Source organism: Mustelus asterias, chromosome 2 (assembly GCF_964213995.1).
Source record: "Mustelus asterias chromosome 2, sMusAst1.hap1.1, whole genome shotgun sequence".
In the NCBI taxonomy this organism is placed as follows: domain Eukaryota; kingdom Metazoa; phylum Chordata; class Chondrichthyes; order Carcharhiniformes; family Triakidae; genus Mustelus; species Mustelus asterias.
This window is the reverse complement of record NC_135802.1, coordinates 121,758,915-121,774,447: the sequence shown is the minus strand read 5'-3', so window position 1 is coordinate 121,774,447 and position 15,533 is coordinate 121,758,915. Positions and strand designations below refer to the sequence as shown.

At 48.7% G+C, this 15,533-nt stretch overlaps 1 protein-coding gene across 1 annotated transcript in view; it reads right to left on the bottom strand.

The window, feature by feature from the left end:
• Positions 1-15,533, bottom strand: part of elovl2 (ELOVL fatty acid elongase 2) — a 174,121-nt gene that overhangs the window by 40,774 nt on the left and 117,814 nt on the right. The window contains exon 5 of the mRNA XM_078228631.1: positions 6,347-6,518. Coding sequence (XP_078084757.1) covers positions 6,347-6,518 — 172 coding nt within the window. The remainder of the gene's footprint in view (positions 1-6,346; positions 6,519-15,533) is intronic.

The following is a 15,533-nucleotide window of genomic DNA, read 5'->3' as shown; positions in this document are numbered from 1 at the left end:
ACCCTTTGGCTCTCGGTGGAGTGAGCAATGCGAACATGCTTTCCAAGGACTCAAGACCCGGCTCACCAAAGCCCCTGTATTGGCGTTCGCAGATCCACAGAAGCCTTACATTCTGCACGTGGATGCTAGCCTGGACGGACTAGGTGGTGTCTTATACCAAGAGCATGATGATGGTCTACGCTCAGTTGCATTCATCAGCAGAAGTCTCTCGCCATCTGAGAAAAACTATCCAGCACACAAACTGGAGTTTTTAGCTCTCAAGTGGGCTACTGTGGATAAGCTACATGACTATCTTTACGGAGCTACTGTACAAGTCAGAACGGACAACAATCCCCTGACATACGTCACAACGTCAGCTAAACTGGATGCCACTGGTCATCGCTGGCTCTCAGCACTGTCCACCTACAACTTTAGCCTTAAGTATAGACCAGGCCAGCATAACCTTGACGCAGACTCGTTGTCTTGACGTCCACATGACAGCATGACACCAGATGATGAATGGCAAGAAATCCCAGTTCCAGGAGTGCGGGCTCTTTGTCAGACTGTGTCGAGTAGCACACGAGCAGGACACTCCTATCCAGGTGTGATCGAACAAATAGGGGCTCATGTGTCTGCAGTTCCCAAGGCTTTCTGTCATACCATTGCAGTAGTAGCTGATCAGCTGCCCACTTTCAGTCCAGCAGAGCTTCAAGCTGCTCAGAAAAGCGACCTGTGTATAGGAGAAATATGGCTAGCTGTCAATCAGAAGGCACCGGCAAGTCAAATACAGACAAACCATCCTGATCTTACACTTCTGAAACGAGAGTGGGGGAAGTGGTCAATCGAGCAGGGTCTGCTTTACAGGACAGTCAAACAGTCTGACCTACGCTTACGGCGACAGCTTGTGCTCCCCAAGCAGTTCCACCGTATGATTCTGAAGTCACTGCATGACAACAATGGACATCTGGGATTTGACAAGACCTATGCACTCGTCTGTGACAGATTCTTCTGGCCCCGCATGAAGCTAGACGTAGAGACATACTGCAAGACATGTGAACGCTGCATTAAGAGAAAGACTCTGCCACAGAGAGCAGCACCACTTTCCCACATCCAAAGTTCAGGCCCTATGGATCTTGTATGCATTGACTTTCTCTCCATAGAACCTGATTCCCGCAATGTGTGCAATGTGTTGGTAGTCACTGACCATTTCATTCGGTATGCACAAGCATTCCCAACCAAGGATCAGAGAGCCATAACGGTTGCCAGAACTCTATGGGAGAAATACTTCATTCACTACGGCCTACCGACTCGCATACATTCAGACCAGGGTCGGGATTTTGAAAGCCAGTTGGTGAGAGAGATGTTGACCATGTTGGGTGTGAGGAAATCAAGAACTTCACCATACCACCCACAAGGTGACCCTCAACCAGAGAGGTTCAATTGAACCCTGTTGAACATGCTAGGAACTCTTGAGCCCAGTCAAAAGTCCAAATGGAGTCAGCACATTGCACATCTGGTCCACGTGTACAACTGTACCCCAAATGAAGCTACCGGGTATTCACCCTACTTTTTAATGTTCGGGAGGGAAGCCAGACTTCCTGTGGACGTTTGCTTTGGCGTGTCAGCGGATGGGACCTCAACAACTTCCCACTTGCAGTATGTGTCTAAGATGAAGAAAGAGCTGCAAGCAGCCTATCAGTTGGCCCAAGCCACTTCCGCTAAAATGAACCAAAGTAACAAGGAGAAGTATGACCAGAGAGTGCGCTACCATTGCTTGAAGCCTGGGGATAGAGTCCTCATTCAAAACCTTGGCCTGAAAGGGAAACAGAAGCTTGCTGATCGGTGGAGTGCAAATCCTTATGTGGTTGAGAGTCAAATGTCTGATCTTCCTGTTTATCGTCTAAAGCCTGCAGATGGTTCGGGACCCATTAAGGTCGTGCACCGAAATCATATTTTGCCCCTGGGACAAGAGGTCCAATTGAGCAGTGAGGTTGACTCAAAGCCTACTCCCTCTCCAAGAGCCCTCAGGCGCAGAAAAGCAAAAGAAAGGAATCAAACTCCTGAGGTTCACAAAGATGACTCCGCAGCTGATGTGCCCCTGGGAGATCAAAACTCTTCAGACTCAGAGTATGGACATTACCCAGAGGACTTGATCATTGACAATCCGGAGGGAATCTGTGAACAACCGGAACAGGATGTCATGCCTACAGAGTCCAATCCCCCCACAAATGCTACAGAAGTGACAGAAGTCGCAGCGAGCTCAGAATCTTCAGAAAGGCTACCTGTTGTGATAGAAGAGGTAGTAACTGAGCAAAGGGAAGTAGAATCAGACAGTTCTGTTGAGGGCACTTACACTACAGACACATCTAACATAGCCAATCCAGAACCAGAGATAAGGAGATCACAGAGAGAGAGAGAAAGCCAGCAGACCGTTTCCATTATACAAAGCTGGGAGAGCCGTGTGCAAAGTCTGTAGTAGTAGGACATACAAGTGTTCACTCAGCTACGCCACCCACTAGGCATTTTCCTGAACACTGCAATAGTTGTCATACATGGTGGTGTCACTCCTTTGCTCAGTGCTCGTCATGTATAAATAAGGTACCACTCTTTTCACCCACTATTATACCAGTCATCACACTATAAGGTACATGGTGTAATTGGTTAACTGGGTCCTATGTCATGTACTTCAGCATGGCGGCATGCTGTATTTTTGGTGGGGGGAGAATGTAAGGGACTGAGGAAAATTTGTGGGGAAGACATTTACCAGTGTTCTTTGTCCCTTGTGGGTTTCAGTGTCCTCTTTGCCGGGCGGGTGCTGTGAACAGGATGCTGTTGGTTGAGTGATGTGGGCTGGGCCAATGGGATTGCTCTGGGGGCGGGAGGAAAAAAAGGCGCCAGGAAGTGAAGCAGCTGCAGAGCTGAAGAGGCAGAGCTGAAGAGGGAGTGTGGAGAGAGAGAGCTTTTTCCAGGCAGTGAGAATTCGGTTTGGAGTGAGAGGTAGCCAGGCGTTCCCCTGCCTGTTCTTTTCATTACTGCCGAGGAGGACAGCCTTCAGCGCACTCGACCTACTTTGCTGCACGGATAGCTCGCGGCACCTCTGCCTCCTGCGGCATCATCTTCCACACGTGTCTCTTCTGGACTGTGTGTGGGTGTCGTGAGTAACTGGTGGGGACTATACAATCCAACTGGAACAGTATCTACAAATGTGTTACTGAGGATGAGTTTCCCCATGTGTGCACCAACGGATGGGCCCCAACGGTTATAGATCAGAGCTCACTGTTTTATGTCTGTTATTAAATTTATTTTTGATATTCCGATTACAGTACTGACATTTATGGGTAAACAGGGAATTAGCCAAATCAACATCAACCGCTAGGAATTTGGGATCCTGTTGATTGAATATTTAAATAGTAGCCCCATATAGTGGTCAGCAGGGGGTTACAAACAGATCCCTCAAAGTGGGAGAAGGGTCTTTCAGGTGGTTGGAATTCAAGGTCAGCAGAAGTGAACGAATAAAGGGATACCTGAGCATCATGAGGCAACTGGATATCAACTGTGCTCAACTGTGTTCTCCACATATGATGAGGCCCACAGGGCAGCAGATTTGCTTTCCCCAACTCCCGGGTCTCATCAAGATTCCAGCAAGGTGTGGAGTTGCTGTTCATTCTGTGCCATTTGTCATCAGCTGCAGTCAGACGCAGAGATAAAGAAAGAGAGAAAGGTGGATGCCACCAAAGTGCACGGCTGGTGAATGGCAGCCTACTCATGAGTCATAGAGGTTTACAGCATAGAAACAGCCCCTTCGGCCCAACTTATCCATGCTGCCCAGTTACTCCCAATTATAGCATTTGGCCCATATCCCTCTATACCTATCTTACCCATGTAACTGTCTAAATGCTTTTTAAAAGTCAAAACATTGTACCCATCTCTACCTCTGGCAGCTCGTTCCAGACACTCACCGCTCTCTGAAAAAATTTCCCTTTCTTGACACTTTGGTATCTCTCCCCTCTCACCTTAAACCTATGCCCTCTAGTTTCAGACTCCTCTACCTTTGGGAAAAGATGTTGACTATCTACTTATCTGTGCCCCTCATTATTTTGTAGACCTCCATAAGATCACCCCTGAGCCTCCTATGCTCCAGGGGAAAAAGTCCCTGTCTATCCAGCCTCTCCTTATAACTCAAATTGATTGAGTTTAGGAGTCCGGGGATAATGATGCAGCTATATACGGCCCTCGTCAGACCCCACTTGGAGTATTGTGCTCAGTTCTGGTCGCCTACAGGAAGGATGTGGAAAAGATTGAAAGGGTGCAGAGGAGATTTACAAGGATGTTGCCTGGATTGAGTGGCATGCCTTATGAGGATAGGCTGAGGGAGCTCGGTCTTTTCTCCTTGGAGAGACGTAGGATGAGAGAAGACCTAATAGAGGTATTTAAGATGTTGAGAGGCATAGATCGGGTGGACTCTCAGAGGCTTTTTCCCAGGGTGGAAATGGCTGCTACAAGAGGACACAGGTTTAAGGTGCTGGGGGGTAGGTACAGGGGAAATGTGAGGGGGAAGTTTTTCACACAGAGGGTGGTGGGCGAGTGGAATCGGCTGCCGTCAGTGGTGGTGGAGGCAAACTTAATAGGGTCTTTTAAGAGACTCCTGGATGAGTACATGGGACTTAATAGGATGGAGGGTTATAGGTAGGCCTAAAAGGTAGGGATATGTTCGGCACAACTTGTGGAGCCGAAGGGCCTGTTTTGTGCTGTAGTTTTCTATGTTTCTATGTTTCTAAACCATCAACTATCACTTCACCAAACCAAACTATAACTTCAAACCTCCATCATCATAGTGAATGGTCATAATTGAATTCATTTGATTCGTCTTTCTATGCTGCCAAAGCAATTGTCTTCTATTGACTTTTGAGAATAGTGCAGGAAAGAAAATTAATGCTAGAGGGAGGCTTCTTGCAAATGGGTTTTATAATCCCAGTCAAAGAGCAGTGAGTCCATGCGCAGTCATGTATGAACGGGAGGAAGACTCCAGGTCCTCCAGGCTGTCCTTCGTCTGAAAGGAGAGGGGGTGAAGATGCCATGTCTCGACAGAGGTCAGGTGAAGGGCTTAGCACTGGCCTGCTGCCTTGAAGATGGAGGCAAATCTGTAGAAGATTACTCACTGCCAGAAATGGTGGTGGAGGCAGAAATGCTCAAAACATTTAAGACATATCTCGATGTGCACTCGCCATGCCAAGTCATACAAGACTATTGGCCAAGTGCTGGAAAATGAGATTGGAATAGTTAGGTGGTTTGTCTTTGACCAGTATGGACACGATGGGTCCAAGGGCATTTTTCTGTGCAGTATAGCTCTATGACTCACATCCACTGAGGCATCAGTGATGCAGGCTGCAAACAACCCTCCTTTGGTAATGGCCCTCATCCAGATGAGAAGAGGAGGCTGGCACAAGGCCATGAGGAACAAGAGCCAGAGCAGCAAGAGGCAGTGGGGTCTCAAAGATCAATATGCTTGCAAACAGGGTTCACTACAATGATGAGCATTGGCTTGATAATGGATGAATCGCATGTGGCGCTCTTATCTAAAAATGAGCAAAAGTCAATACTGGAGGCAGCCTTATATGTTCCAGGATGTGTTTGCTCACATCGTCAGCTCTCCAGTACAAGCTATAGCCTCAAGGACTCTGGAGGAGTAATAAAGGAGTCCCTGGCCTGCATTGAGTGAATGGTTGTCTGGGTTCCATTTAAAAATGGTGCCTTGTCATTTGACTCTGAGGTAATGGCAAAGTTGGCAACTTCCAAAGCTCCTCGCTGATGCATAATTAATAAGATGAACAGCACGTATTCAGCCACCCTGCTACCTAGTGGGAATTACACCAACTTTCCTACCCACCACCAGACTCCAGAATGGAATATTCCACACAATATGAACAAAGAACAAAGAACAGTACAGCACAGGAAACAGGCCCTTCGGCCCTCCAAGCCTGTGCCGCTCCTTGGTCCAACTAGACCAATCGTTTGTATCCCTCCATTCCCAAGCTGCTCATGTGACTGTCCAGGTAAGTCTTAAACGATGTCAGCGTGCCTGCCTCCACCACCCTACTTGGCAGCGCATTCCAGGCCCCCACCACCCTCTGTGTAAAAAACGTTCCTCTGATATCTGAGTTATATTTCGCCCCTCTCACCTTGAGCCCGTGACCCCTCGTGATCGTCACCTCCGATATGGCTGGAATTTCATGGAAAGTAACCGCGTAACTATGGCAATTTATCTCTGCAAAAATGTTATTCTCACCACATCCCCATTTTGTTTATTAATTTGTTTAGCCATCCATGCAAATGGTTAGTTTGAACCAGTATAAGTAATACAACTCACTTTGACCACAAGGTATCCAGTTAAGGACGCACCACCAGATGTTGAACATAGTTGCATGGTGATATACATGAAGAAATGTAATTTGGCTGGTCTTCTTCCGCAACACAAAAAAAATGGTATCCATAAATTCAATCGCTTTAGAAAAGTAGTACCACCACAGTACCTTAGCCACCTGTAAAATGAATACGAACATCCTTATAACCAGTTGCAACAAGATACACACAACAGTAATTATCTGAACAAATGTATTTTTTACTGAGCTTTAATATAGTCAATTTTTCCACATGCCATTGCCAGTCTTTTAGTCATAGGAATAATTAAAAGCCAGTGCCGAGAGTCAACTCAAATTAGAATCATAGGACAACCAAAGATCACAGAATCTTATAGCACAGAAGGATGCCATTCAGTCCATCTTTGGCAGACATATCTAATTAGTTTCCCTTCACTGTTCTTTACACATATTCTGCAATTTTTTGCTTTTTTAAGTATATATATCTTCACTTCATTTTTAAAATTTACCACTGAATCTGATTCTTTCACCCTTTCAGGCAGGTGTTCGAGGTCATCATGTCTCATTGGAAAGAAATAAAACTTTCAGCTTGGAGGAATAGATTTCACAAATAGACTATCTTTTAAAGGTCAATCCATTACAAACAGAGATCATACGCTACCTGTTAATGTGTGTACCAGTCTATTTTTATTGAAGGTGTTTTTCCTACAAAGTTTGTGCGCTGTTGATATTGAGACATCTGACTGGGGGAGTCCCAACAAAGAACAAAGCACAGGAAACAGGCCCTTCGGCCCTCCAAGCCTGTGCCGCTCCTTGGTCCAACTAGACCAATCGTTTGTATCCCTCCATTCCCAGGCTGCTCATGTGACTATCCAGGTAAGTCTTAAACGATGTCAGCGTGCCTGCCTCCACCACCCTACTTGGCAGCGCATTCCAGGCCCCCACCACCCTCTGTGTAAAAAACATCCCTCTAATATCTGAGTTATACTTCGCCCCTCTCACCTTGAGCCCGTGACCCCTCGTGAACGTCACTTCTGATCTGGGAAAAAGCTTCCCACCGTTCACCCTATCTATCCCCAACACCAACAATAATGGTCACCTGCTTCCTGAAATGCATTGAACAGTTGTATATAATACTCTAGCAGTGACCCAAGCAATGGTTTATACAGTTCCAGCATAGCTTTTCCATCCTTGCATGTTATGACTTTGCTATTCAAGGAAAACATCTCATATGCCCTAACATCCTTACTTACCCACCCTGCTACCTTCATGGATCTGTGAATCTTCACTCCAAGTATCATAGAAAAACATAGAACAGTACAGCACAGTACAGGCCCTTCAGCCCTCGATGTTGTGCCGAGCTTTGTCCGAAACCAAGATCAAGCTATCCCACTCCCTATCATTCTGGTGTGCTCCATGTGCCTATCCAATAACCGCTTGAAATTTCCTAAAGTGTCCGACTCCACTATCACTGCAGGCAGTCCATTCCACACCCCAACCACTCTCTGAGTAAAGAACCTACCTCGGACATCCCTCCTATATCTCCCATCATGAACCTTATAGTTATGCCCCCTAGTAACAGCTACATTCACCCAAGGAAATAGTCTCTGAACATCCACTCTATCTATCCCCCTTATCAGCTTATAAACCTCTATTAAGTCGCCTCTCATCCTCCTCCGCTCTAAAGAGAAAAGCTCGAGCTCCCTCAACCTTTCCTCATAAGACCTACCTTCCAAACCAGGCAGCATCCTGGTAAATCTCCTCTGCACTCTCTCCAATGCTTCCACATCCTTCTTATAGTGAGGTGACCAGAACTGCACACAATATTCCAAATGTGGTCTCACCAAGGTCCTGTACAGTTGCAGCATAACCCCACAGTTCTTAAATTCAAACCCCCTGTTAATAAACACTAACACACTATAGGCCTTCTTCACAGCTCTATCCACTTGAGTGGCAACCTTCAGAGATCTGTTCTATCCTACCATGCATTGTGCATTCCCTGGCAGTGTTTTCTGCCCCATTTGCATTATCCCACACATCTCCAAATTTAATTCCATTTGCCATTTTTCTGCTCATCTGACGAGCCTATTGATACCATGTTATGGTCCATGGCTTTCTCCCACTCTCAACCCACTTGGCCAATTTTCACATCAGTAAACCTCTTAATCATGCTCCCTATATTAACGTCCAAATAAGTGACCAAATAAGTGGCTCATGTTGTTCCGTTGTTTAAAAAAGGTTCCAAAAGAAATCCGGGAAATTATAGGCCAGTAAGTTTGACGTCGGTGGTGGGCAGGTTATTGGAAGGTGTGATAAGGGATAGGATATACAAATATTTGGATAGACAGGGACTTATTAGGGAGAGTCAACATGGCTTTGTGCGTGGTAGGTCATGTTTGACCAATCTATTAGAGTTTTTCGAGGAGGTTACCAGGAAAGTGGATGAAGGGAAGGCGGTGGATGTTGTCTACCTGGATTTCAGCAAGGCCTTTGACAAGGTCCTTCATGGGAGGTTAGTTAGGAAGGTTCAGTCGCTAGGTATACATGGGGAGGTAGTAAATTGGATTAGACACTGGCTCAATGGAAGAAGCCAGAGAATGGTTGTGGAGGATTGCTTCTCTGAGTGGAGGCCTGTGACTAGTGGTGTGCCGCAGGGATCGGTGTTGGGTCCATTGTTGTTTGTCATCTATATCAATGATCTGGATGATAATGTGGGAAATTGGATCAGCAAGTTTGCTGATGATACAAAGATTGGAGGTGTAGTGGACAGTGAGGAAGGTTTTCAAAGCTTGCAGAGGGATTTGGACCAACTAGAAAAATGGGCTGAAAAATGGCAAATGGAATTTAACGCAGACAAGTGTGAGATATTGCACTTTGGAAGGACAAACCAAAGTAGAACGTACAGGGTAAATGGTAGGACTCTGAAGAGTGCAGTTGAACAGAGGGATCTGGGAATACAGGTACAGAATTCCCTAAAAGTGACGTCACAGGTGGATAGGGTCGTAAAGAGTGCCTTTGGTACATTGGCCTTTATAAATCGGAGTATCGAGTATAAAAGTTGGAGTGTTATGGTAAGGTTATATAAGGCATTGGTGAGGCCGAATTTGGAGTATTGTGTACAGTTTTGGTCACCTAGTTACAGGAAGGATGTAAATAAGGTTGAAAGAGTGCAGAGAAGGTTCACAAGGATGATGCCGGGACTTGAGAAGCTGAGTTACAGAGAGAGATTGAATAGGTTGGGACTTTATTCCCTGGAGCGTAGAAGATTGAGGGGAGATTTGATAGAGGTGTATAAGATTTTGATGGGTATAGATAGAGTGAATGCAAGCAGGCTTTTTCCGCTGAGGCTAGGGGAGAAAAAAACCAGAGGGCATGGGTTAAGGGTGAAAGGAGAAAAGTTTAAAGGGAATATTAGGGGGGGCTTCTTCACGCAGAAAGTGGTGGGAGTGTGGAATGAGCTGCCGGATAAAGTGGTAAATGCTTTTAACATTTAAGAAAAACTTGGACGTGTTCATGGATGAGAGGGGTGTGGAGGGATATGGTCCAAGTGCAGGTCAGTGGGACTAGGCAAAAAATGGTTCGGCACAGACACGAAGGGCCAAAAGGCCTGTTTCTGAGCTGTAATTTTCTATGGTTCTATGGTTCTATATCATGCACATTAATGGAGCCAAACTCAGCCCTCAGTGGAAATAGCTTTCCAGTCAAAAAAAATATTTGTCCAGCATGCTCTATTGCTTCCAGATACTGAGCCACTTTTGGATGCAACTTGCCACTTTCTGTTGGATCCCATCAACATATAATTTTCTGATCAGTGTTACAGAAAAACTTGTCAATAGACAATGGCTGGGGTTCTCCCAAAAAATGTTCAAGCGCTGAATTCGCATAAAAACAGAAGTAATTCACCCTGTCCTGCGGGGCCCCCGCCAAAGGCCCGGCCCATGGGGGGGGGGGGGGTCGGGCGGGGCCCCCGCCATGATGCTGGCCATCCCACTTCCCATCTGGGGTCTTTCCATCCTGATGTGGGCAAGCTTGGATTGCATGAAGACAAAAGGAAGGTATGTGATGAGAAGGGATGGAGCAGAGGTTGGGAAAATTGCTTGCTCCCTGTGTGCAGCGAACCCTCCTCAGGAATGGCTGAGGATGGAGTTTGTGCAACATAGTGGTGATGTGAATGTATCCGTGAGAGACACAGTGCTGATATGTGTCCCCCATTAACAATGTTCAGGGGTCTCAATGTATAGCTTTAAGTGTATGGTGAGAGTTTGATATTTGAACTCATCCTTGCAGCGGATGAAATCATTCATCCTCTTCCTGGATTGTGGGCTGGAGGGGGGCGGGGGGCGAATTGGCAAGATACTAGACTATGCATAATTAACTGGCTTCCATGAATGGCATCGGCTGTAATTTCCCACTGCTCCAACCAGCGGGAGGCGTGTTTGTGGAACCCGCACACCATAGCACTTAGCTTTAAGAAGGGAAAATTCTGACCTCGAGTCGAGCAATTCAAATTAAAGTAGATGCAGGCCATGATGTGGAGATGCCGGTGTTGGACTGGGGTGAGCCTGATGTTGAGAGACTTCTTAAAGTAGATGCAGTCAGTGATCTATAAATTTCAGCGATTATTATAATGGTATGACTCCTGAAGTGTCCTACTTCTACTGAACTTAAAAGTTTTGTTTTGGAAAAACAGTTTTAAATTTGGGGAAAGGCCAATTTTATGAAGCTGAGATCTGGTTTGTAGAAAGTGGACTGGAAAGAGTTACTTCAAGGTAAATCTGTGTCAGAGTGAGCAATGTCAAGGAAGATGTAAGGAGGATTTAGAACAAATATATTCACACAAAGAAAAATGATTGGTTTCTTGAATCCAGACATGCCTGGATGTCGATAAGCATGCATCAGGCAAAAAAAAAGAAACTGAACTAATCCCATTTGCCTGTGTTTGGCCCATATCCCTCTAAATCTTTGCTGTACGTACCCGTCCAAATATCTTTCAAATTTTGTAATTGTACCTGCCTCGACCACCACCTCTGGCAGATCATTCCATATCGGCATCATCCTTTGTGGAAAAAAGTTGCCCCTCGGGTCCCTTTTAAATCTTTCCCCTCTCACCTTAAACCTATACCCTCTAGTTTTGGACTCCCTGATCCCAGGAAAAAGACCATGGCTATTCATCTTATCCATGCCCTTCATGATTTTATAAAGCTCGAAGGTCACACCTCATCCTCCTACGCTCCAGGGAAAAAAGTCCCAACCCCTCATAATTCAAACTTCAAGTCCCGGTAACATCCTAGTAAATCTCTTTTTGCACCCTTTCTAATTGAATAACTTCCTTCCTATAGCAGGGCGACTGGAATTGTATGTACTACTCCAAATGTGACCTTACCAATGTCTTTTACAGTTGTAACATAACGACCCAACTCCTGTACTCAATGCTCAGACCCTGCCTACCTGGGATGCCACTTTGAAGGAACTATGTACCTGCACCACGAGGCCTTTCTGTTCAACAGCACCCAGGGCCCTGCCATTAACTGTGCAAGGCTGGGTGTTCTGTGGAGGCGGGCCCCCACCCCACACTGGGTGTTCTGCGGGCCACGCCCCCCCCACGCTGGGTGTTCTACGGGGGTGGGCCCCATCCCCCCCCCCCGCCCCCCCCCCCCGCCCCCCCCCCCCCCCCCCCACCCCCCCCTCCCCCGCGCCCCCCCTCCCCCTCCCGCCGGGTGTTCAGTGGGGACAGGTTGATGCACTATCAATCACGATACGAGGACTCCAGCGAGTGAGTGAAATAACAGGCTTTTATTCGCAAAGAACAGGAGCACACCCTTGTAGCTGACCTGGCCCAGACTGAGGCGAGGAGGAGGAACCATCACCTTTATACCTCGCTCTGGTGGAAAGGGAGGAGTCTCAGGTGGAAAGAGAGGAGTCTCGGGCCAGGTGCAGCATGGGTGTATCCAGGCATACACATGTAGTTACAGTGGTTCACCACATTCACCCCTCCTTTAACAAAAGAGTCCGGCGGGGGTGGGTGGAACAATATGTACAGAGGTATGAAGATATATATATATACACACAAGAGTCACGAAACTGAGGTAAGGCGTCGTCCCTTCACAGGTTCAGCCTGTCGGGCGGCTTGATCAGCGGCTGTGACCGCCGCAGTGCCAGTTGAGGTGTTGCTTCCGATGGCAGGGTGGAACCGCTCGAGTCCGCCGTCGTCCCTTCTGGTCAGGTCCTGTGTGGTGACTCCGGGGGCTCAGGCGAGCTGCGTACAATGGGCAAAGATGTAAGCGGACCTGGTGCTACCTGAACAGAGGGGTCTAGGGATGTGGGGTGGGGGGTCATAGCGGGCTCCGGGGCACCCGCAGGTGCCAGGTCTCGGATAGAGACCGTGTCCTCCCGCCCATCGTGGTATGCCACATAGGCATATTGGGGGTTGGTGTGGAGGAGTTGGACTTTTTCAACCAAGGGGTCCGACTTATGGGGTCGTACATCCCTCCGGAGCAGAACGGGGCCTGGGTATGCCAGCCACGACGGTAATGCGATTCCCAAGGAGGACTTCCTAGGGAAAGCAAACATCCGCTCATGGCGGGTGGCATTGATGGCCGTACACAGGAGGGACCTAATTGAATGTAGTGCATTAGGGAGGACGTCTTGCCAGCGGGAGACTGGAAGGCCTTTAGACCGTAGCACTTGTAAAACGGCCTTCCAGACTGTCGCGTTCTCCCTCTCTACCTGCCCGTTACCCCTCGGGTTATAGCTGGTAGTCCTACTCGAGGCTATGCCCTTAGAGAGCAGGTACTGACGCAGCTCATCACTCATGAATGAGGATCCCCGGTCGCTGTGGATGTAGTTGGGGTACCCGAACAGGGTGAAGAGGCCGTGTAGGGCCTCGACGACCGTGGTTGAGGTCATGTCCGAGCAGGGAATGGCAAAAGGGAATCGGGAGTACTCATCTATAACGTTGAAGAAATAGATGTTGCGGTCAGAAGAAGGAAGGGGCCCTTTGAAATCGACGCTGAGGCGTTCAAAGGGGCGGGTGGCTTTTATGAGGTGTGCCCTGTCCGGCCAATAGAAGTGCGGCTTACATTCTGCGCAGACCGGGCAGTGTCTGATTATAGACCGGACGTCCTCAACGGAATAGGGCAGGTTACGGGCCTTAATAAAGTGGTAGAGCTTGGTGACCCCCGGGTGACAGAGGTGATTGTGGAGAGTCTGTAGTTGGTTCACCCGTGCGCTGGCACATATTCCGCAAGACAGAGCGTCCGGAGGCTCATTGAGCTTCCCAGGCCGATATAAGATATCATAATTGTAGGTGGCGAGCTCAATCCTCCACCTCAGTATGTTATCATTCTTAATCTTGCCCCTCTGCGCGTTGTTGAACATGAAAGCCACCGAACGTTGGTCCGTGAGCAAGGTGAACCGTCGGCCAGCTAGGTAGTGGCGCCAGTGTCGCACTGCTTCGACGATGGCCTGAGCCTCCTTCTCGACTGAGGAGTGTGGAATTTCCGAGCCTTGAAGGGTTCGTGAGAAGAAGGCTACGGGTCTGCCCGCCTGGTTAAGGGTGGCGGCCAGGGCGAAGTCAGATGCATCACTCTCCACCTGGAAGGGGATTGACTCGTCCACAGCGTGCATCGTGGCCTTCGCGATGTCCGTTTTGATGAGGTCGAAGGCCGAGCGGGCCTCTCCCGACAGGGGAAAAAGGGTGGATTTGATAAGCGGACGGGCCTTATCCGCATAATTAGGAACCCACTGGGCGTAGTATGAGAAGAAGCCCAGGCATCTCCGCAGTGCTTTAAGAGTGGTGGGAAGGGGAAGTTCCATGAGGGGGCGCATGCGGTCAGGATCGGGCCGATGACCCCGTTCTCCACTACATACCCCAGGATGGCGAGGCGGCGAGTGCGGAAGGAATTTCCTATTGTAGGTCAGATTTAGGAGAGCGGCCGTACGAAGGAATTTATTAAGGTTGGCGTCGTGGTCCTGCTGATCATGGCCGCAGATGGTGACGTTATCCAGGTACGGGAAGGTGGCCCGCAGTCCATTCTGGTCCACCATTTGGTCCATTTCACGCTGGAAGACCGAGACCCCATTGGTGACGCCGAAGGGAACCCTAAGAAAGTAGTAGAGGCGGCCATCCGCCTTGAAAGCCGTATATTTGCGGTCCTCCAAGCTGGTGGGGAGCTGGTGGTAGGCCGATTTGAGGTCGATCGTGGAGAACACCCGATATTGCGCAATCCAATTGACCATGTCGGATATGCGCGGAAGGGGATACGCATCCAGTGGTCTGACTGTAATCGATGACCATCCGGTGTTTCTCCCCAGTTTTAACCACTACCACCTGCGTTCTCCACGGGCTGGTGCTAGCCTCAATAATCCCTTCCTTCAGGAGCCGCTGGACCTCGGACCTAACGAAGGTCCTGTCCCCCGCACTGTACCTACCGTCTGCTCTTAGTGGCAATGGGCTTACACTCAGGGGTGAGGTGTTCGAATAGCAGTGGCGGGGTGACTTGGAGGGTTGAAAGGCTTTTATTCGCAAAGTGGTGCGCGGTGGGCAGTCTAGGAACTGTGGGTTGCAGATGGAGATCGGGGAAAGAGGCCCGTTGTACTGCAACGTGACACTCCTAAGATGGGTCATGAAATCGAGCCCTAGGGGTACGGGAGCGCAGAGGTGTGGCAGTACCAGGAGCTTAAAATTTGCGTACTCGGTCCCCCGAACCATAAGGGTCACCACACAATATCCGAGGACATCCACCGAGCGGAACTATGAGGCCATGGAAATGGTTTGCTTGACTGGCCGCACGGAAAGGGCGTAGCGGCGCACAGTATCGGGGTGGATGAAGCTCTCCGTACTCCCGCAGTCAAACAAACAATTTCCCATGCGGCCGTTTACCTGCATGTCCATCATGGACCTGGCGAGCTGATGCGGACGAGACTGGTCCAGCTGGACCGCTGCCACCGTGGGTCCCGGAGAATCATCGACCGGCGTCCAAAATAGCGGCTCCCTTGTCTCGCATGCGGCCGACGGCGTCCAAAAAAGGGCGGCACGGTAGCACAGTGGTTAGCACTGCTGCTTCACAGCTCCAGGGTCCCGGGTTCGATTCCCGGCTCGGGTCACTGTCTGTGTGGAGTTTGCACATTCTCCTCGTGTCTGCGTGGGTTTCCTCCGGGTGCTCCGGTTTCCTCCCA